The sequence below is a fragment of the Dasypus novemcinctus genome, chromosome 9, assembly GCF_030445035.2.
Source record: "Dasypus novemcinctus isolate mDasNov1 chromosome 9, mDasNov1.1.hap2, whole genome shotgun sequence".
NCBI lineage: Eukaryota > Metazoa > Chordata > Mammalia > Cingulata > Dasypodidae > Dasypus > Dasypus novemcinctus.
Window position 1 is genome coordinate 131,589,178 of NC_080681.1, and position 26,766 is coordinate 131,615,943.

At 55.9% G+C, this 26,766-nt stretch overlaps 3 protein-coding genes across 6 annotated transcripts in view; 1 reads left to right on the top strand and 2 right to left on the bottom strand.

The window, feature by feature from the left end:
• Positions 1–790: 790 nt before the first annotated feature.
• On the bottom strand, positions 791–4,504 carry TAS1R3 (taste 1 receptor member 3). The gene is made up of 6 exons (XM_071217836.1): positions 4,317–4,504; positions 3,933–4,233; positions 3,051–3,845; positions 2,274–2,477; positions 2,023–2,143; positions 791–1,930 (listed from the first exon to the last, which is right to left on the bottom strand). The coding sequence occupies exons 1-6, from the start codon at positions 4,502–4,504 to the stop codon at positions 873–875; spliced, it is 2,667 nt and encodes an 888-aa protein (XP_071073937.1). The 3' UTR covers positions 791–872.
• INTS11 (integrator complex subunit 11) overlaps positions 3,153–26,766 on the top strand; it is a 29,657-nt gene continuing 6,043 nt past the window's right edge. Inside the window, exons 1-5 of one of the 4 annotated variants that reach the window (XM_058304685.1) lie at positions 3,153–7,890; positions 8,772–8,889; positions 13,517–13,614; positions 14,292–14,365; positions 15,133–15,361. In XM_058304685.1, the coding sequence (XP_058160668.1) occupies positions 7,858–7,890; positions 8,772–8,889; positions 13,517–13,614; positions 14,292–14,365; positions 15,133–15,361 (552 nt within the window). In that variant the 5' untranslated portion in view covers positions 3,153–7,857. Of the gene's footprint in view, positions 7,891–8,567; positions 8,890–9,433; positions 9,675–13,516; positions 13,615–14,291; positions 14,366–15,132; positions 15,362–26,766 lie in introns of those variants that run through there. The other 3 variants (XR_011649792.1, XM_058304684.2, XM_058304686.2) reach the window with 3 other exon arrangements.
• Positions 6,526–7,414, bottom strand: CPTP (ceramide-1-phosphate transfer protein). The gene is made up of 2 exons (XM_004483358.3): positions 7,288–7,414; positions 6,526–7,048 (listed from the first exon to the last, which is right to left on the bottom strand). The coding sequence occupies exons 1-2, from the start codon at positions 7,407–7,409 to the stop codon at positions 6,526–6,528; spliced, it is 645 nt and encodes a 214-aa protein (XP_004483415.1). The 5' UTR covers positions 7,410–7,414.

Sequence of the window (26,766 nt, forward strand, 5' to 3'; positions counted from 1 at the left end):
GCTTCAGCCAGTGCCAGGTCGCCTGTGGGCAGCTTCCACGGCCAGTGCGGGGCAAGGGGCCTGGGCAGGGCGAGGTGTCCCGCGTGGCCGCTCCCTCCACTCTGGCCACGGGTGGCCTGCGCTATAGTTACCCCGTGAGCCTCAGCGTCCAGACAGTTAATATAAACGCTGCTTCCGTGTAAACGCTATTTTAAACACTAAAAAGCTTTTAATTTTATGGGACTGACGTGTGGTCTGTGTCCTCTCCCGCCAGGTGGCCTTAGGAGACGGGGGCCAGGGGCCAGCCCAGCTGCCCGAGGCTGCTGACGAGAGCCACCCCTGGCAGGGCCTCCCTGCCTCCAAGGCACCGTCCACAGCATTGGCTCCTGGCCCCAGTGCAGCTGCTGGTGCTGGCCGTGGTGCTGACCCCCCTGGCCAGTGTGGGTGGGAGAGGACGAGGAAGCTGGGTGGGCTCCGCTCTCCTCTGGGCACACCTCTGCCCTGCCTGGCCCTGTCTGCTCTGGGCTCCCCGTGGAGAGGGCACTTGCCCTGTGGGCATTCTGTGCCCACCCACCCCTCTGTGATGCCTGGTGGCCACTGACCACTGGGTATGGACCTAAGCTAGGAAAGCCAGGTGAGGGACACACAGCGGTGGCCCTCAGATGGCCCAGCCAGCAGCTTTTGGAGTCCAAGGCAGAGGCCCCCAAGCTGTAGAGCATCTGAAGACCTGTGGCTTACGTGGTGGCCTCGTGGCCCTGCTTCCAGGACCACGGGCCTGGCTCACCAGGGCAGGCCTTGCAGGGAAGGGGACAGACCCTAAATCCATGGGGCCCCCGGGGGTGCACAGCGCAGACCCAGGAGTGACCGCAGTCAGGCCAGGCTTTCCATCTGGGTTAGAACCCCGAGCTGCGGGGTCCCGGCGGGAGGCTGGGGTTGCTGGGTTGGGGGCTCTCTACTGGGTCTGGGCTCACAGGGGTGGGGTCCCCAGGCAGGGGCTCACTCGCTACCCCCCCAGCCTCTTCCCTGCCACCTCCGCCTCTGGCCCCCTGGGGCCCTTCCCCCAGGAAGAACTCGGGGGTGTTGAGCTCGGGCCGGCACAGCAGCAGGTAGCACTTGGGCAAGTAGAAGGCGGTCAGGATGCCCAGCGCGCAGAAGAGGATGGCGGCCCCCTGCACGGCGGGCTGGTAGGCCAGGGGCACGTTGGTGAAGACGGGCACGAAGGAGATCCAGGTGACGAAGTAGGCCAGCATGGCGAAGGTGAGCCCACGCGTGCCGTCGTAGCGGCCGGGCCGGCCCCGCACCAGGAATGTGCACAGGAAGCACAGCAAGGCCAGTGCGGCGCTGGCCACGTGCACCAGGCCGAAGCCGACCCAGGAGCCCACGCGGCAGTGCACCAGCGCCTCCGTGGGCAGCGCCTGCCAGTCCGTCACCACCGCCGGGGGCACAGCGGCCACGTACCAGGCGCACAGCGCCACCTCGGCCAGCACGGCCAGCAGCACCAGCAGCCAGGCCCACGGCCCCCGCAGCCGGCGCCGCAGCCGGCCCGCCCAGCGCGGCGGCAGCTCCGACTCCGCGAAGAGCACGGCTGCCTGCAGGAAGAGTGTGCTCAGGCAGCCGGTGAGCGGCAGGTGGAAAAGCAGCTGCTGGGCCAGGCAGTGGGCAGGGCTGGGCTGGCCGGGGAACAGGGGGACACTGAGGCACGCCAGGCCCAGGCAGGCCAGGCCGAAGCAGGCCAGCGGCCCCCCCGAGGCGCGGACCAGCGGGCTGTGCCGGTGCCGCACGAAGAGCCCCAGGGCGGCCAGCGCCAGCGCCAGCGCCAGCGCCAGCAGCAGGAGCAGCCCCAGCACGGCCGGCTCGCCCCATGCCAGGAACCTGGGGCTGCGCGGGAAGCAGCGCGTGCTGCGGTCGGGGGACCACTGGTCCAGGTCGCACCTGGTGCACAGGAAGTCCTCTGCAAGGGGTGGGGGGAGGTGTCGGGACCGGCCCCTCCGGGTGAGCGAGCCCACGCCCCCGTCCGCGGGTGGCTGCAGCCGCCAGGCGCACCTGGGCTGCGCTGGTAGGTGCCTGCCTTGCAGTCGGTGCAGTCGTAGCAGCACGAGTGGAAGCCCTTCACGCGGCGCACCTGGCCCTCCTCGCACTGCCGGGAGCACTGGGACGCGGGTTCCTGCGCACGGCCTGCGCTCGAGCCGGCTCTCCGGGGCGCCCCACGCCCGCCTGCCCCACACCTGGGGCGGAGCCCGCTCCCGCCTCCCGCCGGGTGGGGTCTGGGCAGGGGCCCCGGCGGCCAGGCTCACCCTGTTGTTCTCCGTGTGCCAGAGCATGTGGGAGCGGTCGAGGCGCAGCCGGCCGTGGAAGGCGCCCACGGTGCGGAGCTCGAGCGCGCCGGCCGCCCACACCCACAGCTTCAGGTCGTAGCCCATGTCCACGTTCCCGTGGGCGTCGAAGGCCAGGGCCAGGCCCCGGGCGCGGAAGCTCAGGTTGTACATGTGATCCAGGAGCTGCGGGCAGCGGCGCGGCTGAGCAGGGGCTTCAGCGCGACCCCACCCCTGCTCCCGGGCCTGGGGCGGCAGTGCGCACGCGCGGGGCGGACAGGACCGCGGGCCGGGGCGGGGCCAGGGTGGGCCCCGCCCTCACCTCGCAGGGACCAAGGGGCGGGGCCAGGCCGCGTGGGGCGGGGCCAGGCCGCGCGGGGCGGGGTTGCGGGCGGGCCCCGCCCTCACCTCGCAGGGACCAAGGGGCCGGGCCGGGGGCGGGGCCAGGCCGCGCGGGGCGGGGTTGCGGGCCGGCCCCGCCCTCACCTCCCAGGGACCAAGGGGCGGGGCCAGGCCGCGCGGGGCGGGGTTGCGGGCGGGCCCCGCCCTCACCTCGCAGGGACCAAGGGGCGGGGCCGGGGGCGGGGCCAGGCCGCGCGGGGCGGGGTTGCGGGCGGGCCCCGCCCTCACCTCGCAGGGACCAAGGGGCGGGGCCGGGGGCCGGGCCGGGGGCGGGGCCAGGCCGCGCGGGGCGGGGCCAGGCCGCGCGGGGCGGGGCCAGGCCGCGCGGGGCGGGGTTGCGGGCGGCCCCGCCCTCACCTCCCAGGGCCGCACGGCGGGGCCCGCGGGGCAGCCCCGGGCGGTGCAGCGCAGCGCACGGTGGAGCGCCTGGGCCACGCCGTACACGGCCGCGTAGGCGGCGAAGGCCTGGTGGTGCCGCAGTCCGGCCGACACGTTCGCCAGCGAGATGCTGTCGCACTGCGGACAGCGCGGCCCCAGCACGTCCTCCTCCAGGCCGGGGGACTCGGCGTCCAGCGCGGCGCAGAAGGCGGGGTCGCCGGCCAGGGCCAGGCGGCTCTGCACGTAGCCGGGGAAGTCGGGCAGCGGGGCGCCGCGCAGCTGGAAGCCCAGCACGGTGCCCACGCCGGCCATGCCGGGCAGCGCCGTGACCAGGTCCGAGGCCAGCCAGGCCTCGCTGGCCACCCAGACCTTGGGCGGGAGCCCGGCGCGGATGCTGCTGCTGAAGAGGGTGCGGGCGGCCCGCGCCGACGCGAACAGCAGCACCACCTGCGCCTCGCTCTGGAGCAGCTGGCGCAGCACCGCCTCCACCTTGGCCTCCACCTTGCTGGGCGGCGGGCCTGCCGTGCGCGGCAGCGGCACCAGGCCCTCGAGCGCGATGCAGATGCCCTGGCCGGCGGCCAGGCTGGAGAAGATGCTCAGGCCCTGCCGGCCGTACTCGTTGTCGCTGCCCACGGCTGCCACCCAGTTCCAGCCGAAGGCCACCAGCAGCTCCACGGTGGCAGTCAGCTGCACGCGGTCGCTGGGCACCGTGCGGAAGAAGGATGGGAAGGCCTCCCGGGAGCTGAGCCGGTCTGTGCTGGCTCCGTAGCTGACCTGCGGAGGGAGAGGTGCCCCCTGTCCACCGGGCGCCCTCGCGGGCCGGCAGGGGGGCGGTGGTGCCTGGGGGAGGGCGGGGCGCACCTGGGGCATGAGGAAGAAGCTGAAGAACTTGCCGGTGACCAGGGCGAGCTCGGAGGAGTGCGGCCCAATGACGGCCAGCGCGCGGGGCTGGTACCGTGTGTAGCTGCAGTAGGCGGCCACGCTGCGGCTGCCCGCCTGGGCCAGGAAGGCCAGGCTGGGCTTCACGGCCATCACCGGCTCCGAGCACGTGTCCAAGAGGTCGTAGCCCAGCCGCAGCCCGGGCAGCAGGGACCGCTGGCCGTTGATCTCCTCCACGGCCATCTTCACAGCCAGCGCCCACAGCAGCCCGAGGGACGAGAACCTGGGGCACCCGGGGCTGCAGGGGGAGCCGCCGCCTCCCCCTCCCCTCCCCCACCCCTGCACACCCGTCCTTCTGCCCCTTACCTGCTGCACATGGGGCCCGAGGGCTGCGTCTGGTTGTTGAGGTCCACGTCCTCAGCAGAGCCCATGGGGAAGAGCCCACCCAGTATGTAGTCCCCTCGGGAACTGAGCTGCCGTGACAGGCACAGGGGGGCCCCTGTCCCAAGGCCCAGAACAGCTGCGAGGCCCAGGACAGCCTGGCAGGCGGGCATGGCAGGTGGGCAGCTTCCAGCAGGGAGGCAAGCGGCTGTGCCTGGCAGGAGCCCCAGATATAGCGAGGCCGGCGGCTGGGCCAGTGGATTTGTTTAACAAAACCCTGGCCATCCTGACCTGCACAGCCCTGGGGCCTCTGGTGAAGGCAAGGCCAGGGGGGCGGAGGGAGGGTGTTTACCTGACCTGGCCACAGGCCTGCCCTGTGCTGGGTTCTTTTGGGCAGCTGGGGGCTGGCTCTGAGACCCCTGACCTTGGTGTCTGCCTGGGCTCCAGCCCCATAGCTCCCCATTCCTGGAGCCATCCAGAGGCCTGAGGGGAGAGGGTTCTGGGGTCTCCCGCTGCTTGTGGGAGGGGCTCAGAGGTGCTGGTGACCTGGAGGAAGCCTCCAGCCGAGGTCCTCAGGCCCACTGGGTGGACTTGTTGGGACATTGGCGGACAGTGGCCAAGTGGTCTCCACTCTGCAGCCAGGGCGTGGGGGCCAGGGCCTGCCCGGCCTGCCTTGAGTGTCACACTTGGGGGATCTTGGCCGCTCTTCTGGCAGGGGCTGGGGGCTTGGGAGCCCTTGGCTCGCTGTGCCTGCACCGGCTGACCCCAGGCCTGGGGCCCCCATGACGTGGCCCACCTGAGGTGAAGGGCACAGGCTGCTTCCTGCTGGGGCGGAGCTCACACCTGGGCCCATGCAAATGAGAGGAAGGTGTAGCCAAACAGGTTGGCACAGCTGCGATGGGCCCAGCCTGGGCCAGCCAGGTGTGAGGGGATGCTGTTGTCCTCTGAGCCTCTGGATGCCCTTGAGGCCAGGCTGCTTGGCCTTTGGGCCTCCCCACTGGGCCTGAGTTAGCCCTGCCTGGGCGGAAGCAGGGCAGGCAGCGGCCACAAGGCTGAAGCCATTGATAGGGACAGGTGCGCAGTGGCCTCACGTCTGGGTAGGGCTTGTGTCCTGCAGCCCCTCAGAGACCTGGCGGCCTGCGGTGCTTCCAGCTCTGCGCCCCCCTCCCCCCCCAGGAGGCCCTGCCACTGCCCTCGGAGAACCTGGCAGTGTCCTCAGCCCCGTCCGGTCAGGGAGCCCACCTCGGATGCGAGGGCTGCCACCCACCACCTAAGCTCAGGCTACCACCTTGTCTGGCCCAGTCCCCCCACCCTGGCCCACGGCCCGCCTTCCGTGGCAAGTGGGTGCCTAGGTGCACACAGTTCTAGAGCACAAGCTGGCTGAGGAAGTGCCATTTATTATCTTGGAAGAGCCCGAGGGCTCGAGCCCACCCTCAGAGCCGTGGGAGTGCCATGGAGGGCCCAGCAGGAGGCAGGTCTCCTGTGCTGGGGAGGGTCCCGGGAGGATGGGACGGCCGAGCATTGCAGCAGCAGGTTGGCTGCATGCTGAATGCAGGGAGGGCAGCCCTGGGCCTCTGGAGTCCTCGCCTGGGGGCTCAGCTCCCGGCCATAACTGCAGAAGACACCTGGCCAGCTGGCTCAGCACGCAGCCAGCCAGAGCCCAGAGGGACCCCCTGGCCAGCAGACAGTGGCCCGGCAGGCAGAGGCACCTGCACCCGTGTCCCAGGCTGTCTGAGATGGGTGGGCATGGGGCGCCAGGCTAGCAAGGGTCCGAGGTTGGGGGAGATGCACAGGTTGTGCCATAGGACCTGTGACTTCGCAGCTCTTCAGACATGCCTCACAGACAGGCGCTTCCGGGGATTCTGCGAGCATCCGCCCTCCCCGCCCCTGCCTTTTCCACTTTGGCCCCTCGGTGAGGCCCGACTGCTTGGACTGGACTGTTTGCTGAGCGTCAGGGGCGGCTGAGATGCTCTCAGGAAGCAGGTCGGTTCCCGGCCTGGCTGATGGGCACCTGCTCTCCTGATTGGCTGCCTGGGCCTCCCTGGAGCTGTCCTGAGAGGCTTCCTGGGGTGACGGTGACACTTCCATTCCCGGGGGCCCCCAGAAGGCCCTATGGGGGGTCACCAGCCTGGGCTGTCCAAGCCCAGCTCTATAGCAGGGGGACGACCCGGGCCCCAGCAGGCCCCGCCTGCCCCTAGGGGAGGTCCAGCAGGGCGTGCTCGGCGTAGAGCTTCTGGGAGACATTGTAGACGTGCTCGATGAAGGGAAGGGACTCGCCCAGCATCGCCATGGCCTCCTCCGGGGAGCCCACATTCATGGCCTCCAGGAAGACCTTGCGCGTGGGCAGAGTGCAGAAGGCCACGGTGGCGGCACGGCGGATGATCCAGGGGTGGTAGGCGGCCAGCGAGGCATTGTAGGAGTCCGTGCACAGCACAGCGGTCCGGGCGTCCTCAGGGCTGGTGCGCAGCGCCTCGAGGAAGAGCTGTAGCCAGCGCAGGGCACGGTGCAGCCGCAGCACGGTGCGGCAGCCGGAGTCGGGGTGGCGGGAGCGCCGCTCCAGGTCCACCAGCTGGTGGCTCACCTCATAGGCCACCATGGACTGCAGGCTGGCATAGTGCTCTCCCTGCGGGCTGCTGCGGAAACGCTCCAGGATCTGCAGCTTCGTTACCACGTCCTTGGAGATGAACGAGAAGATGGTGCCCAGACTGTTCAGAAACCTGCGTGAGGAAAGCAGGGGCTGTGTCCGCAATCGCGGCCGCGGGGCAGCTACCCAAGCCTCCAGGGGTCCCGCGCCGCTGGGGGAAGGAGCAGGGCTTGAAGCGTCTGCTCTCATGCCAGGATACCCTCGCCAAGACTGCGGGGTGCTGGGGACCTGCCCGTGAACTCCTCCCCGAAGGCCCAGGCCAGGCAGAAGCAGAGGCCTCCCACCAGGCCCACGCCCACTCCCATGACATACCTGACCAGGCCCTTCCAGCTGGTGATGTAGTGGTCCATCAGGATCTCCTCCTCCTCACTGAGACACTGCTTGAAACTGACCAGGACGACTTTCAAATTAAAGTCCGTCTCCAGATCACCCATTTTCCACTAAGAACTGAAACAGGCCGGGGCTGCGCTGGTCCTTTCACGGGCACCAGCAGGGGACAGGAGCAGCTGGAAAGGCACAGCTGAGGTCACGCCCACCTGCCCGAGTTCCTGTGACGGCACCACATCCTCCTGCAGTGACGTTCCTCCCGGGGCTGGTGCTGCCACCTCCCCAGCACCCTCTCCTCCGGCTCCTCCTGCCCCAGCCTCAGGCTGCTGGACGCTCTTGAACGTTTCTGCTCCCTGGGCCTCACGGGCTCTGCCTGCAGCTCTGCGTGGCCACCCCTGGACACCTCTCCAGCATCACAGAGCCACTCTGGACGTTTTACTGACAGCTTGGCCTGCTCGCCATAGTCTTCCTGCGTGTCTGTCTTTTGTCACTTGTCACTAGACTGCGCGTCTGTTTACTAGTGGAAGAAACAATTACTAACACGTCAGTGAGCGAATGCAGCAGAGTGCCCCTCTCTCAGGAAGAAGAGTGAGCACCAGGCACGGGAGTTTCTGGGCAGCAAAGCTTATGGGGAAGGGGCCGAGGAGCAAGATGGGGGTGTGGAGTGGGGCCGAGGGGGCTGAGGGAGGGTCTGGGCCCGCCTTCCTCCCTTGCCCATTGCTGCGGCACAACACCAGAGCAGTGGCTGCAAGAATTCGTGTTTACTGGATCCATGTTTCCTTTTCACTCTTGCTACTGGAATTGCAGATGTCTGCACAGAGGAGGGCAGGGCCATGGGCCTTAGCCCCAGGCCAGAGGCCTCCAGGTGGGGCAGTGCTCTGGATTCTGCACATTTGTGCGCTACTCCACAGATGCCCAAGCACCTGCACAATGAGTGGGCATACCTGGGTGTCTCACCCCTTGCCTTTGTGTCTGCACAAAGGGGCGGCTCCTGTGTCCAGGACTGACCTGGCCATGGTGGGCCTGGAAGCCCTGCCCTGGTCTCCCTCCGCAATGGGCCCCTGGTACAGGAGAAGGCAGCCCAAAGTGTGGCAAGAGCCCCAGCCAGGAACAGGAAATCTGGGCTCCTGTTCCAGTTCCAGGTTGGTGGCTCATCGCCCCAAGACTTGTTTTGCTTCATCTCCGGGGAAAATGGGGCCAGTGGCCCTGCCCTGCTCACTGCCCAGGCTGCTGGGAGCGTTTGGTGGGGCAGGTTGGGCCGCAAGCTTGTCACCAGGTAGAGCCACCGAGGTGAGCTCATTGTGTCTTCAGGTATGGGGGAGTCTGTGCTGGATCTCAGGAAGACCCTGCAGAAATTTCCCCGCCCCCTCACAAGTCCTCAGTTCTGTCTACTGAGCAGGGGGGTCTCGAGGCTCCCGGGCTACCGTCCTGGTTCCCAGATACCCTGCTATCCTGTCCTTCCTGCCCAGAACCTGAGCCAGCAGCCAACATGGAGCCACCAGGAAACCTTCCAGAGCTGCAGTCTGTGGTTTGGAACAACAAGAAGGGCAGTGGCTGTGTCTGCTGGCCTGCTGCCAGACCTGGAAGGTGATTGCAGGGGCACAGTCCAGGGTCCCCAACGTCAAGGCGTGGGCGAGGGGAGGGCTCCTGAGCGTATGCCCGAGGCCTGGCAGGAGATGGGGGCACCCTGGTGCCCCAGGCCTGGAGGGCGGGGACGGGACCCAGCATTTGGACACCAGGGAATCCAGCGAGCCTCAACGGCTAGGGGGGCTACGGATGGCACCGGGCTGAGGCCCGGGGTCTGGGCGGTCCCTTCCCCAGCGGCTGGGGAAGGGGGTGGCGGCTTGGGGGGAGGCTGACCTGAGTCACAGCTCGGACGCCCGACCCGCTCCAGGCTCCGCGAGGACGCTGCTCCCTGCTCGAGCCCGCACCCAGGCCCCGCGCAGCCCCCGGTGCCGTCCCAGTGGGTTCGGTAAGGTTCGGCACCTCCCAGCCCCGCCAGCTCACTTCCGCGTCGCCACCCCCAGTACCCCAAGCCCCGCCCCGCCCTTGCCGCCCCCTGATTGGCTGCGGGCCGCCCAATCAAGAGACGCGCCTGTACGCGTTTCCGGTGGGCGGACCGGAAGTCGGCGCCGTCGGGGTTGGGGTTGCGCCTGCGCCGTATGTCGCTGCGCGTGGTGTTGTCTACGCCGGGTCTCTCGGTGGTCCCGGTCCGCGGGCGGCGGCGTGTTCTCGGCCCCCGGCGGACGAGGGTGCGGAGGAGCTTTCCTGAGAGAGGAGCTCGCGCTTTCTTGCGGGAGAGGAGGCCCTTTCGCTGCCGAAGCCCACGCGGGGCCGGGTGGAGATGCCGGAGATTAGGGTCACCCCCTTGGGTAAGCTAGACTCGTCGCGCCGGAGGGTCGCGTGGAGTGGGGCTGTCAGGCCAGGAGAGCCGCCCGGGCCCCGGCACCGCCGCGTGAGTGCGGCGCGCGCCCGCTTTGGGGCCGGGCGGCGTGCTCGCCTGTGCTGCCTCAGCGCCGCGCTCCGAGGCCCGCCGGCGCTCGCTCCTTTCCTTGGCGAGGACCGGAGGCCTGGGACGGCCACCAGCCTGAGCCGTCGGCCAGCGTGTGAGCCATTGTGGAGAGTGTCGCTTTGAGGTTGGATCCTGGCGCTCTGGTTAGTTTTGTGGTACCAAAGAGCTGAATTAGCTTCTCTGTATCCTGCTTTTCGTGACAGTGAAGTGGGATGAAAATACTTACATTTCAGGTGGCTGTGAGGTGAGGCGCTTGCGCAGCACCTGGCATCAAGTACGTTCTCAGTAGATGCTGTCTCCACATCCTCCTGGGCAGTGGTGTGGGACACCAGAGTGTCCCCCAGATTTTGTTACAGGGGAGGCAGAAGGTCCCTCTGCTCACTGTTTCTTTCTGTCAGTGTGTTTATCTCACTCTGAGTGGAGCCTGGTCCTCCAGGTCACCTTTGCTCCCCACCTTTGCTACCTCATGTCTCACCCCTCCATCCCTCTGGTCTGCACACTTGTCACTAGCGCTGCTGACCCTGGACCTGCCTGCAGACCCCTTTCCATCCGACCCAGCCTCCGCACCTCGGTTCACGTTTTATCTTATTTGACCACAGGGCTTTACAAAAGTAGCTCTGCCTTTTGTACAACAAACAAAAGTCCCAGACGTGTATACTTTCTGCAAGTTGCTGGAGCACATAAAGGTGCTAAAAAGAAGAAACCCCTGAAAATCTAGCATCCCAGAAACACCATGGGCTGACGTTTTGGTGACCATCCTCTGGATGCCTCTAGACACTGTGTGCTCCGTGCCTTGTGGATTCCAGAACATTTCCTCACTGGGCAGAATATTGGGAGCAGCTTCTGGCACACGTGTCCTGCCCCGAGCTCCCCATCCTGTCCCATGGCTGCAAGTGTTTTGTGGAAGAGCCCATCTAACCGTCGGGACGGGTGCTGAGCTTGGCTCCAGGGCTTTGTGGCAGCTGGTGATGGAGCTGCAGGAGCACCCTTGCTGCAGCCTGCTGGGTCAGAGGGTGTGCCCCACACTGTCGCACACTTCGCCCACCCCCCAGCCGCTCAGTAGCTGCAGCAGCACCGTGCTTTGCCCTCTTTGCCGCCTCTGGCTGCTCGCAGCGGCCCCCGTCAGCCTCTTTTCTGCCTGTTCTGGGCTCTTCCTTATAACTTACGGCTTGAGTTAACCCCAAGTCCAACTCTGGTCTACTTCCAGGGCCACTGTCCAACAAAGCCCCTCCTGCACCCCTCATTATCTGTGCCGCCTGGACACCCAGTCTTGACACCGAGAGTCCAGGGTCGGTCCACCCGGGTAAGGGGCCTTGCACACTGCCTCTTCCTTGCGCATTGCCTTTTGCTGTCCTGCTTGGACCGGTCTTTCCAGAAGACCTCTCTTGCGGAGCCAGAGGTATCAGTGCCTCACTTCCACCCAGGCCCCCTCCATGCCTTTTCCTGCTTTTTTGTTCTCTTGTTCCCTCCTGGCACCCAGCTGCTCCACTGTCTGCCTCCTCATCTGAGGAGGGCTGCTCGGCGCAGGCAGGCTGCTCCACACAGACGAGCTGCTTCTGAGTCCTGGACTGCTTGGTGTAGACAGGCTGTTCCACACAGACGGGCTGCTCCTGAGTCCTGGACCGCTCGGCGTAGACAGGCTGCTCCGTGCAGACGGGCTGCTCCTGAGTCCTGGACCGCTCGGCGTAGACAGGCTGCTCCGTGCAGAAGGGCTGCTCCTGAGTCCTGGACCGCTCGGTGTAGACAGGCTGCTCTGTGTAGACAGGTTGCTCTCTGCAGACAGGCTGCTCCTGACTGAGTCTTGGACTGCTCTGCGCCTCCCACCCGCTTCATCCAGCCAGTTCAGACCACGCCCTTCCCTTCCCCACCGGGATGGTTGTAGGGCTCTGGGGAAGCGGGTACCCGCTGCCTCAGCTGAGCTCTGCAGTGTGGAAAGCTGGCCTGGCCCCTCTTGGTGTGTCCTTGGGAAGACCCCAGCACCACTCTGATGTTAGTGTTCTCCTCTACAGGGAGGGTGACTCTTCCTTCTCCCACCAGCATTTCCTGAAGGTCTCTTGAGCCTGGCATGCTTTAGGGGCTGGAAAAGACCGACGTTCCCCCAGCCCTCATCGGGGGAGGGGTCTGGGGAGCGTGGGCGGAAGTGGACTTGAAAACAGAACGTGGGACCACAGCTAGTGGCTGGGGCGAGCAGGTGAGCATGCAGGTGGCATCGCCTGCTGTGGACACATGTGGCTGAAGCTTCTCAAGGACCCCTGTGCCCACTCTGGGCTTAGAGAGGCTGAGGCCTGTCCAGAGCCCTCGGCACCAGTGGAGGAGGTGCTGAGGATTCTGTGGCTCGCCCGCCATCGCCAGGCTGGGGTCAGGCCTTGCTGAGGCCACAGCACTTTCTTCCCAGCCCCGCAGGCTCCAGGGTGGGGGGCGGATGGCGTGGGGAGGTGCTCCTCTCGAGCCAGCGAAGCTTTCGGAGGTCAGGGCTGAGGGGTGGGTCCTGTGGGGGAGAACGGCAGCGGAGCGCATGCTGCCTGCGCTGGGGTTGCTGACTGTGGCCTGCAGTTGGCACCCCTGGGCACCAAGGCCGTCCTGTGAGGAAGCCGCGTGGTGCGCACCTGCCGCTGGCAGCGGGGCTGAGGGCCCTGGCGCGCGCCCGCTGAGGCTTCGGGGCGGGGCGGCTCCTGTAGCTCTGTCTTGCCTCTCGAGCACTGGGCGCCGGCGTCCAGTGTTTGTGCTGCTCAGGCCTTTGAGGGTGCGGGCCAGCCAAGGGCGCTACGCTCTGTGGCGAGGGGCTCCCATCTGACCCCAGGCTGTCAGGGTAGAGCTTTGAGGCCAGAAAGGGCGTGCTTCAGTTTACTAAAGGCTGCCAGGCTGCATACCAGAAATGGGCTGGCTTGTGAACAGGAATTTAACAGGCTAAAAGCTGACCGCAGAGGCTGCGGAGACGTCCACACCAAGGCTGCGCCAGAGACGCGGTCCCACCGAAGGCGGCTGCTGTGGCCCTGGGCTCCTGCCTCGTGGCCCGCACAGCGCGGTGCCTGCCTTCTCCAGCCTCGGCTTCCCCGTCAGTCTCCCTCCCGTCCCTGCTCCCCTCCCCCTGCTCCCCTTCTCTCTCAGCTTTGGGCTAAAGCTGGTTTTGGCTCCTGGGTCATTCTGGCGCTGCCTCCAGGGTTTCGAAGGACTCCAGCAGGGTCTCAGGAGCGCCTGGGTCCTGCGGCCCGATGAGGGCCTTTAGTGGGTCTAACCGGAGGCCTGTGCGGGGTTCACGCATAAAGGAACCGGGTGGCTTTAGGAGCATCATCTCGAGGGTCCGCAGAAGACTCAAATCAGCACAGGGCGAGTGCGCAGCCCCAGGCCTCTGCCTGCACCTGACCCGGCCGCTCTGGTGTGCAGCGTCCTCTGTGCGCTGGCCGCGGGTCCCCAGCGATGGTGTGAGTGAGGCGAGGCTGGTGCATGCTGGGCTGTGGCGGCGTCCTGATTTCAGCGTGCTGCTCTGCTCCGTCCACCCTCTCGTGGGGCCTCAAGCCGCCGGCAGCCCGCAGGCTCCAGCTTCCTCAGCCCTGAGCTCCGTGGCCACAGGCCAGGCAGGCTGCGCCTTGGGGCAGCGGCAGTGCCTGCAGCCTGGTGTGGGGCAGGGCCGGTGGCTGGGGCAGGGGGAGGGAGTGGGTGGGAGGCACGGGGTAGCGTGCCCACTGCGTTCTCCTCAAACAGGGGCCGGCCAGGACGTGGGCCGCAGCTGCATCCTCGTGTCCATCGCGGGCAAGAACGTCATGCTGGACTGCGGGATGCACATGGGCTTCAACGACGATGTGAGTGAGGTGGCCTGAGGCCCCCTGCCCACTGCCCGTCGCTGTCATGGCAGGACCCCAGGCCTTGACCCCAGTGACCTGCGGGCTCTGACGCTGTGCAGGTGGCGGCAAGTGGACACCTGGCCTGTCCTCCCTGCACCCAGTCTGGGGCCAGTGCCCTTCTGGGTGGCCCCACATCCTGGGGCAGTGGGCCCGGCGGGGGCGTGCCAGTGGCATGCGCTGGCGTGGGGGCTGGTCTGGCATGAGCCGGGGTCCCGGGGCAGCGTGACCCAGCTGAGCGCTGCCTCTGGATTTGAAGCAGCAGCTCACCTGGCTCGGCTCCTGGTCAGTGTGGTCACCTCGTAACCCCAACTGGCCCCCAACGTCGTGCTCTCTGGGCTCCTGAAGCCTTGCGTGGCCAGCGAGGCAGAGTAGGACGGCCCTGGTGCCGAGTCCAGGCTCAGGGTAGGGCGTGAGCTCAGGTTTCCTGCGGACACGCAGCGTCCAAGCCTGGGGGCTGGGGGTGCTGAGTCAGCTCCTGGGGTCCAGGCTTAGAGCAGGATGTTGCTGAGTCCATGCTTGGGAACGGGGAGGGGAGCCTGCCGGGGGCTGCCCCTCCGGAGCCTCGCCCCTTGCTGTTGCTTGGAGACTCGAGGCCAGCCCTCTCCATTCACGCTTCCCCTTATGCTCTTCCTCAGAGACGCTTCCCCGACTTTTCCTATATCACCCAGAACGGCAGGCTGACCGACTTCCTCGACTGCGTGATCATCAGGTGAGCAGGCGGCTGCTCCGCCAACTCTGGGGCGCTCAGTTGGGCGGTGCCTGCCTTCCTGTCCCAGCTGCCAGTCCTGGTGCCTGCAGCACGTCCACCTCTGCACACAGACCCTCCCAGGAGTCCAGACCCTCCCAGGAGCCCATAGGCCAGCACCTTTTACAGCCCCGCTCTTAGCACCTGGTCCAAGCCGGGTCCATCTTCACAGTGGCCAGAGGGCTTTTGTGACACCGTCAGGCCCCAGCCGTCCACGGGCTCCTGTCTCGGGCAGGGCCAGCGTCCACAGGGCGGCTCCTAAGGGGTCTTGCGTGCTCATCTCCAGCTCGGTTCTTTCCTGGACAGACGTGTGGGCCCCGCTCCCTTCCCGGGCTCCGTCCCGACATCCTGCCCCCTGGGCACCCACGTCCCCTTTCCGGCCAGGCCTTCCTCAAGTGCCTTGTCGAGACAGCAGCTTCTGAGCCCTCTTAGGCGCTCTGCTCCTCTTCGTAGAGTGGCTCGCCTTCCCTTGTGTGTTTTCGTTGTTGCTTTGCTGGGCGTTTATACTCTAATGTCCAGGAGTGAGGGTTTTGGTCTGTTTTGTTCCTCCCGAGGCACCAGTACTTAGATCAGTGTCTGATGCACTGCAGGCACTCAGTGGGGCATGGGTGGACAGATGGATGGTTGGAATGGCCTGGGAGCCCAGAGCTGGTGTGGGGTGGCCGTGGGAGGGGCAGAGGGGCTTGGGGGAGAAGAGGGCAGTCCCAGGCCGACCATCCATGTCCCTGCAGCCACTTCCACTTGGACCACTGTGGTGCACTCCCCTACTTCAGCGAGATGGTGGGCTACGACGGGCCCATCTACATGACCCACCCCACCCAGGCCATCTGCCCCATCCTGCTGGAGGACTACCGCAAGATCGCCGTGGACAAGAAGGGCGAGGCCAACTTCTTCACCTCACAGATGGTCAAGGACTGCATGAAGAAGGTGGTGGCTGTGCACCTGCACCAGACAGTCCAGGTCAGGCCTGGCCTTGGCCCTCCGCATGGCCCACGCTGCTCTAGCTTCAGAAAACCCAGGGGCTTGAGCTCAGCCCACCCCAGGCTCGCTTGTCTTCTCTCCAGCACTGTGGGCCACTGGGGTGCAATGAGTGAGCACCCAGGGTTCCAGCCCAGCTAGCATGGGAGCTGCCCATCCTGCCCTGTGCTCTCGCGGCACTGAAAAGGCTCGAGAGAGATGGGCTCAAGCCAGCCAGGTGTGCCTGGGGCCAGGGGCCTGCCAGGGGGCCGGAAGCTCAGGTGTGCCGGCCAGGGAGGAGGCCGAGGCTGACGCCGACAGCAGTCAGGGCGAGCCTTGCAGGGCACCAGCAGTCACCGTGGGGTTGGGGCAGATCAGGAGGAAGTAAAAGGTTTTAAGCACTTCTGGGAAAGTTTCCCATACACCTGAGGATTTCTTTTTCTCCTTATGTGTTTATTAGGTGGTTACGCATTTTGATTGTTTGATCCTTCCAGTTGAATCTTTTCTCAGTATGAAGTATGTTTCTTTATCTGTGATGTTTTTTGCTTAAAAGTTTGTTTTCCTGGTAATATAATTACGCCACCTTTTGTTGTTGTATTTGGGAGTTAGCATTTGCATGGTATGTGTTTTTCCATCTTTTTACTTTTAATCTTGCTGTATTGTATTTTAGATTGCTGTATTGTATTTTAGATATGATTTTATTAAATGGCATATAGTTGTGTTAAAAAAAAAACAAGGAACAGGGTGATAATTTTTTAGGTGGTATATTAGTCAGCCGAAGGGGTGCTGATGCAAAATACCAGAAATTGGTTGGTTTTTATAAAGGGTATTTACTTGGGGTAGGAGCTTACAGTTACCAGGCCATAAACATAAGTTACTTCCCTCGCTAAAGTCTATTTTCACTCGTTGGAGCAAGATGGCTGCTGATGTCTCCTAGGCCTCAGGCTCCCTGGGTTCCTCTCCTCCCAGTGCTCATTTCTCTCTGGGCTCAGCTCCTGTTTGCTCCACAAGGTCGGCTGTAGACTATCAGGTGAACGGCTCTGTCTCCTCGGGGTTTCTGCCATGTTTAAGGAACCATCTCTATTCCTCTGTGTTCTTCTCCTGGTTCAGGTTCTCTCTTCATGGGGCTTGCTTCTCTTTCCTCTGCCTGCTGACTTCCTGGGGCTCCAGCTTAAGGCTTCAGCATCAAACTCCAACATCAAAGCTCCAACATCAGAAACCCCCAACTCTGTCCTTTGCCATGCCTTTTATCTGTGAGTCCCCACCCACCAAAGGGTGGAGACTCAACACCCTAATGATGTGACTCAATCAAGGTCCTAATCATAACTTAATCACGCCCAGGGACAGACCGGGTTACAAACATAATCTAGTATCTATTTTTGGAATTCATAACCATATCAAACAGGTGGCGTGTGTAGACTGTCTGCGTTTAATGCTTACTACTGATAAATTAGGGTTTAGATGTACCATCTTCTGTTTGCTTCTTACTGGTCTTGCCTGTTTTGTGTTTTTTCCTTTCTCTTTTCTTGGATTTCTTTCTCACTCCATTTCTCCTTTGTTCACTTAGTCATTATATTCTCTCTCACAACTCTTTTAGTGGTAGAGATTACAAAATGCACCCGTGATGGTACAAAAGCCCGATCTCTCCTGGAACTTTTACCTTTTTCCAAGACAAAGCAAGGCTCTCAGGTGCTCTGAGTCCTGGCTGACTGGCTGTTGCTGCCTGTGCTCTAAGTCCAGCAAGAATCATTGGTGCCTGCCTGTATTGGGTCCTCTTGGCGTGGACTGTGCCTCGTCACTTTCCACATCTGCAGCTTCTCTTGGGGGGTTGGCCTGCTGCCTGCAGGAGACCAGTGTGGTTACTGGTGGTGAACTTTCTCAACTTTTCTTTGTCTATAAATGTCTTTTTTTTTTTCACTAAGTCTAGAGGTCTGAGGTGGCACTTATTTTCCTTCAGGATTTTAAATATATTATCCAGTCTGTGGGTTTGAAAGGAATCTTTTTACCTTGGGCTACTTTTAAGATTACCACTTGTCTGGTTCTAACCATTGGTGCCTTGACTGACCTGTGTTTTTTCTTCTTCTTTAACTTGTTAGAGCTTGAGGCCTCATGTCTCTCATTAGGTTCTTCAAGTATTGCTTCCGCCACAGTGTTGTTCTCCTTTTCTCCTGGGGCTTCAAGTATCTGTCACACCTTTTCACTTGAGACTGATCTCTTCCCCTTCTTTGCTCTTTTCCATCCTTTTGTGCTTCATGTTGGATAATTCCTTCTTATGTATAATCTTCATTAGTTCTTTCTCTCTTTTTTAAGGTTTTTAATTAATTTATTCCCACCTCCACCCCCTGTTGTTTATGCTCACAGTCTGCTCTGTCTACTCATCGTCTTTTTAGGAGGCACTGGGAACAAACATGGGGACCTCCCATTTGGGAGGCAGGTGCCCAGTCACTTGAACCACTTCCACTCCCTGTTGTGTGTCTCATTGTGTTTCCTTGTTATGTCTCCTTGTTGCGTCAGCTTGCTGTGCCATCCCATCACATCAGCTTGCTGTCTTGCTTATCTTCTTTAGGAGGCACCAGGAACTGAATCCAGGACCTTCCTTGTAGTAGGTGGGTACCCAACTGCTTGAGCCACATTTGCTTCCCTAGTTCTCTTTTTGAGCATGTAAAATCAATCAAATTCATCCATGCAAAATTTTTTTTAATTAGAGAAGTTGTAGGTTTATAGAAAAATAATGCGTAAGTAGGGAGTTCCTAGATACCACCCTATTGTTGCCATTGTGCATCAGTTTGGTCCATTTGTTGACACTGGTGAGATACTGCTCTTACAGCATCACTGTTAGCAGCAGTCTGTGGTCTACCTTGGGGTTCATGGCCTGTGTTCTACAAGCCTGTGGAATTTTTTATTTTTAAGTACTTAAAATTTTTTTTAACTTTAGATTACATAAATATTACATAAAAATATAGGGGATTTCCATATGCCCCACTCCCTACCCCTCCCATTCTTTCCCACATTAACAATATCCTTCATTAGTGGGGTACATTTGTTACAATTGATGAGCACGTTGGAGCACTGCCACTAAGTGTGGATTACAGTTTATATTATAGTTTAAACTCTTTCCTGCACAATTTTGTAAGTTGTAACAAAATGTATAATGGCCTATATCCATCATTGCAACATCATTCAGGACAATTCCAGTGTCCTGAAAATACCCCCATATTATACCTGTTTTTCCCTCCTCCCCTCAGAACCTCCAGTGGCCACTGCTTCACAATGATAAAAATTCCTCCATTGCTAGAATAGCAATAAGTCTATAGTAGAATAACTGTACGTGTACTCTGGTCCATCACTTGTTCCCCAATCCTGAGGATTCTGGGATGGTGATGCCCACTTCACCTCTAATTGAGAGGGGGCTTAGATCCCATGGGGCATATGGATGGGAGTGTCTTGCTTGCAGCTGCAGACTCTCTCTGTTCCTTGGGATGGGCATTGTCCACCATCATTTCCTTAATAGTTGTCCTGGATGAGTCCAATGAATTGGAGAGTAGGTGTTGCAACTCTCTTGAGATTCAGGACCCAAATGGCACATGGGCAGCCCAAAGATTTAAGTCTCTTGGACATTATCAAGTCTAGTACTAATTATAGATTTAAATAGAAGGGGTGGAAGAGCCATGTGTAGGGAAACCACAAGTGAGTCTAACTCTGTCACGCTGGGGAGTGTAAATTCCAAAGTAGAGCCCACTGGCAGGGCACCAAACTCCTGAGCTGTCTGCCCTGCCGGTAGTGTCTGGATGTCCCTATTTGAGGCAGTATTTACTGTGGCAGTCAATGAGATCCTGCTGAGACACTCATAAGCGTAACCTCTGGAATGACCTCCCAACTCACGTTGAAATCTCTTAGCCATAAAAGCTCATTTGTATTTACTCTTTCCCCCTTTTGGTCAAACTTTTTTATGAGGTGTGTTGCTAGTTGGTGCTTGGTAATAATCCTTCAGTGCCAGGGAGGCTCATCCCCAGGAGTTATGTCCCATGCCAGGGGGAAGGTAACGTATTTATATGCTGAGTCTGGCTTAGAGAGAGGCCACATTTTAGCAACAAGGAGGCTCTCAGGAGGTAAATCTTAGGCAACATATAATACTAGCCTAAGTTTCAATTTCAAAAGAAAAGGTTCATATGTACGGTCATCAGTATCAAGGGTGCATCACAATGGTCCATCCTCTTTCACTACCCCTCTGTACAGGGGGTTCTTGCTGTCCCATTAGAGGATGTGGCAGAACTCCCCAGGATGGGAATTTGATATTCTTTCTGTTATTGTGTGGATCTCTACCACCCTGACAATGCCCCATGAAAACTTGGACACATTTGTATGCCTTAGCAGTATGCTCCAGGTGAACCTCCTCCCACGCATCCCCCATCACGGACACCCTGCACTAATGATCCCCCTTTGCCACAGTTGTGACCCTTTTGTGATCCAAAACTTCTTCAAAAATGAAACCAAAAAATAACCAAATAAAATTAATAAGAAGATGAAATAATAATGGTAGTTTTAAAAATAACAAATAGCAAAAAATTGAAACAACTTGAAAAAATTAAAGTATATATTTTTGGCATTGTGTCTTTCATCACTGTAAAATCTGTTGTCTTGTTCATACACTGACATTTTCTTCAACTTATTCTCCCAGTGTTTTATTCATTTCATTTTATCTTCAAAGAAGCTTTAGGTTACAGAAAAGTCATCTACAGAATATAGGGGATTCCCATATACCTAACATACCTATGGAATTTTAAAGAAATCTTCCTTCTAGTAACATACATATAACCCAAAATTCCCCTTTTACATATATATTGCTGTGCTGTTATTTACATTCACAATGTTGTGCTACTACGATCATCACCCTCCATTACCAACACTTTTCCATCACTCCATATAGGAATTCTGTACAATTTAAGGCCAGAGGTCCCCGGTATATAATCCTTTTGATGTATGGCCAGATGTGGTTTGCCAGTACTTGATCGAGGATTTTTTTTTCTTTTGAGGTACCAGGGTCAGACCTCTTACAGAGGAAGCTGATGCCCAGCCACCGAGCCACATCAATTCCCCTGAGTTGATTGTTTTCATTTGTTTGGTGGTGGTTGTTGTTTTTTAGGAGGCACCGGGAACTGAACCAGAACCTCTCGTGTGGGAAGCAGGTGCTCAACTGCTTGAGCCTTATCCTCTGCTCTAATTGAGGATTTTTGCATCTATTCACAAGATACTGGTCTATAATTTTATTTTCTTGTGCTGTTGTTATCTGGCTTGGTATCAGTGTAATGCTGGTCTCGTAGAATGAGTTAGGAAGTAATCCTTTTGCTTCTATTTTTTTTGGAAAAATTTGAGAAGGATTGGTGTTAACTCTTTAATTTTTTGGTAGAATTCAGCAATCAGTAAAACTGTCCAATTCTGGACTTTCCTTTATTGGGAAGCTTTTAATTACTGATTCAATCTCTCCTTGGTATAGGCCTGCCAAGATTTTTATTTCTTCTGGATGAGATTAGGTAATTTGCATGTTTCTAAAATTTGTCCATTTCATCTAGGTTTTCTAACTTTTTGGTATACAGTTGTTTGTAGTATCCTCTTACAATACTTTTATTTCTGTAAGGTCAGTAGTCATGCCCCCACTTTGATTCCTGATTTTTAGTTATTTTGTCCTTTCTCTTTATTTTGTCAGTCTGGCTAAAGGTTTGTCAGTTTCATTGATCTTGTCGAAAAACCAACTTGTGGTTTTGTTGATTTTCTATTAGTTTTCTATTTTCTATTAGGTTTATCTCAGCTTTCCAATTTCCTTCCTTCTGCTAACTTTGTGTTCAGTTTGCTCTTCCTGTTCTAGTTTCTTCAGGTATTAAGTTAGGTTATTGATTTGTGATCTTTCTTCTTTTTTTTAAAATTCTCTTTTTTTTCACAATTTTAAAAATTTATTTATTTATTTTTAATTCATTTTTAAAATATTATATTAAAAAAATATGAGGTCCCCATGTACCCCCCACCCCCCTCACCCCACTACTCCCCCCATAGCAACATTCTCCTCCATCATCATGACACATTCATTGCATCTTTCATCTTTTTTTAATATAGTCACCTAAAACTATAAATTTCCCTCCTAAGCATTTCCTTTACTATATCGCATAAGTTTTGGTATGTGCTTTCGTTATTGTTAGTCTCTTAAGTCCTAATTTCCCTTGATATCTTATTTGAACCCTGGGTTCTTTAATGTATTGTTTTGTTTCTGCATATTTATAAAAATTTCCAGGTTTTTTCTGTTTTTGATTTCTAACTTTATTCCATGGTGGTTCAAGAAGATACTTTGTATGATTTCCATGTTTTGAAATTTACTAAGATTTTGTTTGTGCCTAACGTGGTCTATCCTGGAAAAAGTCCCATGTTCTATATGTGACCATTAGGTTTCTTTGGTTAATGGTGTTGTTCACGTCTTCTATTTCCTTTTTTTTTTTTTTAAGATTTATTTTATTTATTTATTTATTTCCCCTTCCCCGCCCCCCCCAGTTGTGTACATTCTCTGTGTCCATTCACTGTGTGTTCTTCTGTGTCTGCTTGTATTCTTGTCAGCGGCACCGTCAATCTGTGTCTCTTTTTGTTGTGTCATCTTGCTGCATAAGCTCTCCATGTGTGCGGCGCCATTCCTGGGCATGCTGCACTTTTTTCGTGCTGGGCGGCTCTCCTTACAGGGCACCCTCCTTGCGCGTGGGGCTCCCTACATGTGGGACACCCCTGTGTGCCAGGGCACTCCTTGCGCGCATGAGCACTGCACATGGGCCAGCTCCACACGGGTCAAGGAGGCCCTGGGTTTGAACCTTGGACCTCCCATGTGGTAGGCGGATGCTCTGTCGTTGAGCCAAATCCGCTTCCCTCTATTTCCTTATTGAGCTTCTACTTAAATATTCTATCTGTTATTTCTTTTAGCATTGTTTTGTAGTTTTCTGCATATAGGTCCTGTACTACTTTGATTAAATTAATTCCTAGGTATTTGAGTCTTTTTGTTGTTAATGAAAATGGAAATTTTCCCCTGATTTCCTCCTCAGATTGTTTAGTATTAGTGTACAAAAACATTACTGATTTTTGTGTATTGATCTTATATCCTGCCACTTTGCTGAACTCATTTGTTAGCTCAGATAGCTTTGTTGTGGATACTTCAGGATTTTCTAAGTACCAGGATCATGTCATCCACAAACAGTAAGAGTTTTCCTTCCTCTTTTCCTATTTGGATGCCTTTATTTATTTTTTCTTATCTAATTGCCCTAGCTAGAACTTATAATATTGAATAACAATGGTGACTATGGCATCCTTGTCTTGTTCCCAGTCTTAGAGGGAAAGCTTTCAACCTTTCCCCATTAAGTATGATGTTGGCTGTGGGATTTTCATATATGCCTTTTATCACATTGAGGAATTTTCCTTCTATTCCTATCTTTTGAAGTGTTTTTATCAAAAAAGGTTGCTGGATTTTGTGAAATGCCTTTTCTGCGTCAATTGAGATGATCGTATATTTTTTTTCCTTCAGTTTGTTAATATGATATATTATGTTGATTTTCTTACGTTGAACCAGCCTTGCATACCAGGAATAAATCCCACTTGGTGATGATGTATGAGTCTCTTGATATGCTCTTGGATTTGATTTGCAAGTATTTTGTTGAGAACTTTTGCATCTTTGTTCACTAGAGAGATTGGTCTATAATTTTCTTTTATTGTGGTATCTTTATCTGGCTTTGGTATTAGAGTGATGTTGGTTTCATAAAATGTGTTGGGTAATTTTCCCTCCTCTTCAATTTTTTGGAAGCGTTTAAGCAGGATTGGTATTAATTATTTTCGAAATGCTTGGTAGAATTCACCGGTGAAGCCATCTGGTCCTGGACTTTTATTCCCCCCCCCCGCCATTGTCTGCTCTCTGTGCCCATTCACCGTGTGTTCTTCTGTGTCTGATTGCATTCTTGTCAGCAGTACGGGAATCTGTCTCTTTTTGTTGCGTCAGCTCTCTGTGTGTGTGGAGCCACTCTTGGGCAGGCTGTGCTTTTTTCACGCAGAGCGGAGCTCCCCTATGTGGGGGACACCCCTACATGGCACGGCACTCCTTGTGCGCATCAGCATTGCGCGTGGGCCAGCTCCACACAGGTCAGGAGGCCCTGGGTTTGAACCCTGGACCTCCCATGTGGTAGGCGGACGCTCTATCTGTTGAGCCAAAGCCTGCTCGGAGATTTTTGATGACGGATTCAGTCTCCTTAAATGTGATTGGTTTGTTAAATTCTTGTATTTCTCGTAGCGTCAGTGTAGGTTGATTGTGCATTTCTAGGAATTTGTCCATTTCATCTAGGTTGCCTAGTTTTTTGGCATACAATTTTTCATAATATCCTCTTATGCTTCTTTTTATTTCTGTGGGGTCAGCTGTAACTTCCCCCCTTTGATTTCTGATTGTATGTATTTGCATCTTCTCTCTTTTTTCTTTGTTAGTCTAATTAGGGGTTTGTCAATTTTATTGATCTTCTCAAAGAACCAGCTTTTGGTTTTGCTGATTTTCTATACTGTTTTTTCTGTGTTTTTTTTTTTTTTGGTCAGTTTCATTTATTTCTGCCCCAATCTTTATTATTTCTTTCCTTCTACTTGCTAGTTTCTCTAGTTCAGTTAAATCTTAAAGTTTAGCTCTTCCTTCTTCTTTAATATAGGGCTCTAAATTTACCTCTCAAGACTGCCTTTACTGTCTCCCATAAGTTTTGATAAGTTGTGTTCTTGTTTTCATTTGTCTCAATATATTTGCTGATTTCACTTGCGATTTCTTCTTTGATCCACTGATTATTTAGGAATTTGTTATTCAGCCGCCACACATTTGCAAATTTACTTTTTTCCTGTCTTTTACTGATTTCCAGTTTCATTCCATTATGATCAGAAAAGGTGCTTTGTATAATTTCAGTCTTTTTATATTAATTGAGAGCTGCATTGTGCCCTAACATGTGGTCTATCCTGGAGAAAGATCCATGGGCACTTGAGAAGAATGTATGAGCTGCTGAATTTGCATGCCATGTTCTGTATATATCTGTTAGGTCTAACTCGTTTTTCATATTTTTCAGGTTCTCTGTTTCCTTGTTGATCTTCTGTCTAGTTGATCTATCTAATGATGTGAGTGGGGTGTTGAAATCTCCAACAATTATGTAGAGATACCTGTTTCTCCCTTCAGTTTTCCCAGAGGTTGTCTCATGTATTTTGGTGCACTCTGGTTAGATACATAGATATTTATGACAGTTAAATCTTCCTGGTGGCTTGTCCCCTTTATTAATATATAATGTTTTTTTGTATCTCTTATAACTTTTTTGCATTTAAAGTCATTCTTTTTGTATTGTGTTTCAACTCATTAATTTGATTTTGGAAATTTGTGCACATCTCACTGATTAGTTCTCTCAAATTCTACATTTCTTCTGGGGCTTTGATATATTCCTTTGCTTGGCCCATGTCTTCTATTTTCTTAGCAAGGCTTGTGATTTTTTTTGCTGATATCTAGGCATCTGATTAGGAAATAGTTTACTAAGATGATCAATTTCTTTCTCTTTTGTAGGGATTTAGTGGCAGGAGGCTGTGTGTTACCACTGCTCTTTTGATTCTTAGCTCAACCTGGATTGTTAGGATTGTCCTGCTGGTTGCTCAAAACTGGGCTGTGGACCCAGAAATTGGTGGGAGGCTATGGAGGCGAGATGGAAAAAGCCTTTCCTGCTTATTTTTAATTTTCTCACGTGAACTTCCTTGCTCTGCCAGCAGATGGCGCGCTCGGGCAGTTCTCAGTTCAGTGCCTGGTCAGAGTGTGTCTGTTGCAACACAGACAGGATCTTTGCGTGGAGCTTCCTGCCTGGAGGCTAAGAGCCTGGTAATTCAAACTTCCTCTGATGAGTCCTCCAGCCTTCTCTGGCAGCCCCCTCCCTTTTCCTGGCTAGGAAGTAATTTCCCTCCCCTCTGAGTCCTCAACAATCAGTCCCTCTTAGCAGAGGAGGAGATTGGCCGGTCGTGTGTCTTCAGTGCTTTGCTGGCTCCAAGGCAAGCGCGGCCCAGCCCCACCCGGCCTGGAAGGGCCCTGGACACAGCTGGCCAGATTGTGGGTCAGAAGCCGAGTCAGCCTTAGGCTGTGTCCCTCTCTCCCCCTCTCCTGGGGTGGTCATCCCTGGAGCCCCTTTGTCTGCAGCTGCAGGCCCAGAGCCCCGAGAATTCTAAAGTGTCTTTAGGGTGGGGAGGGCGCCAGCAGCAGCCGCTGGTTTCAACCCACTGTTCTGTTGTTAATTTTTCCCTCCTTTGTCCCTCTCCTCTGGGCAGTGTCCAGCCTTCGTCTGGTGTCCTAAATCCTGGAAGATCATTTTCTAGGCTGTTGCAGCCTGTTCTCTGGTTGTTTTTCTGGAGGAGAAGAGTCCCATGTCTTTCTAGTCCACCATCTTCCTGGAAGACATTAGTTAGGGTTCTCCAGGGGAGCATCATCAACAGGAGATAATCTGCAGGTAGCATGAGACTTCATAAAATTCCCTGTCACGACCGTGGGCTGCACAAGTCCAGGTTCCGCAGGCAAGCTGCAGCCAGGGGCTGCAGTGAAGGTCCTTGAAGAGCTCTGTGGAGATGTTGGCTGTCCAAAGATGAGCTGGGAAATTCCTCTACCCATTATTGAAAGTGGTGTGTGTCGAAGTCTATGGCTATTATTGTAGAACTCTCTGATTCTCCCTTCAATTCTGTTGTTTCATATATTTTGGGGCATGTTGTGAGGTGCATATATATTTGTAATCATTCTGTCTTCTTGCTGGATTGAACCTTTCATCAATATATAATATCCTTCTTTGTCTCTTGCAATCTTTTTTGGCTTAAAGTCTATTTATCTTACAATAATATAGCCACTCCAGCTCACTTTTGATTGTTGTTTGCATGAAATATCTTTTTTTACCCTTTTACATTCAGTCTCTTTTTTGTACCTAAAGTGAGTCTTTTGTAGATAGCATATAGATGGATTGTGCTTTTTCATCCAGTTTGCCAGTCTGGGGAGTTTAATCCATTGATATTTAAGGTAATTGAGGAGGAAGGATTTACTTGTGCTTTTTAGCTATTTGGTTTTTTTTTGCCTTATATGTTTTTGTTCCCCAATTACTCCATTATTTACTTTTTTAATATTCAGTTGGTTTTTTATAGTGTACCATTTGATTCCCTTCCTTCTTTCTCTTTTAGCAAGTCAGTTTTATTCATACATACTAATAAAGCGTACAGTTTATCCGAAGTGCACAGTCAATGGTATTTGGTATAATCAGATAGTTGTACATTCCCTTCTTCTTTCTTTTCTCATATTTTTTAGTTATTTCTTTATTAGTTACCCTTGTGATGACAATTAACATCTTAAACAACAACCTAGT

Coding starts and splice junctions, on each gene's coding strand:
- CPTP (XM_004483358.3), bottom strand. CDS start 7,409: ATGGGTGATCTGGAGACGGACTTTAATTTGAAAGTCGTCCTGGTCAGT. Junction 7,049..7,287: donor AGCTGGAAGGGCCTGGTCAG/GTATGTCATGGG, acceptor TTCCTCACGCAG/GTTTCTGAACAGTCTGGGCA.
- TAS1R3 (XM_071217836.1), bottom strand. CDS start 4,504: ATGCCCGCCTGCCAGGCTGTCCTGGGCCTCGCAGCTGTTCTGGGCCTT. Junction 3,846..3,932: donor GCTTCTTCCTCATGCCCCAG/GTGCGCCCCGCC, acceptor CTCCCTCCGCAG/GTCAGCTACGGAGCCAGCAC. Junction 2,144..2,273: donor GGCACACGGAGAACAACAGG/GTGAGCCTGGCC, acceptor GGCCGTGCGCAG/GAACCCGCGTCCCAGTGCTC.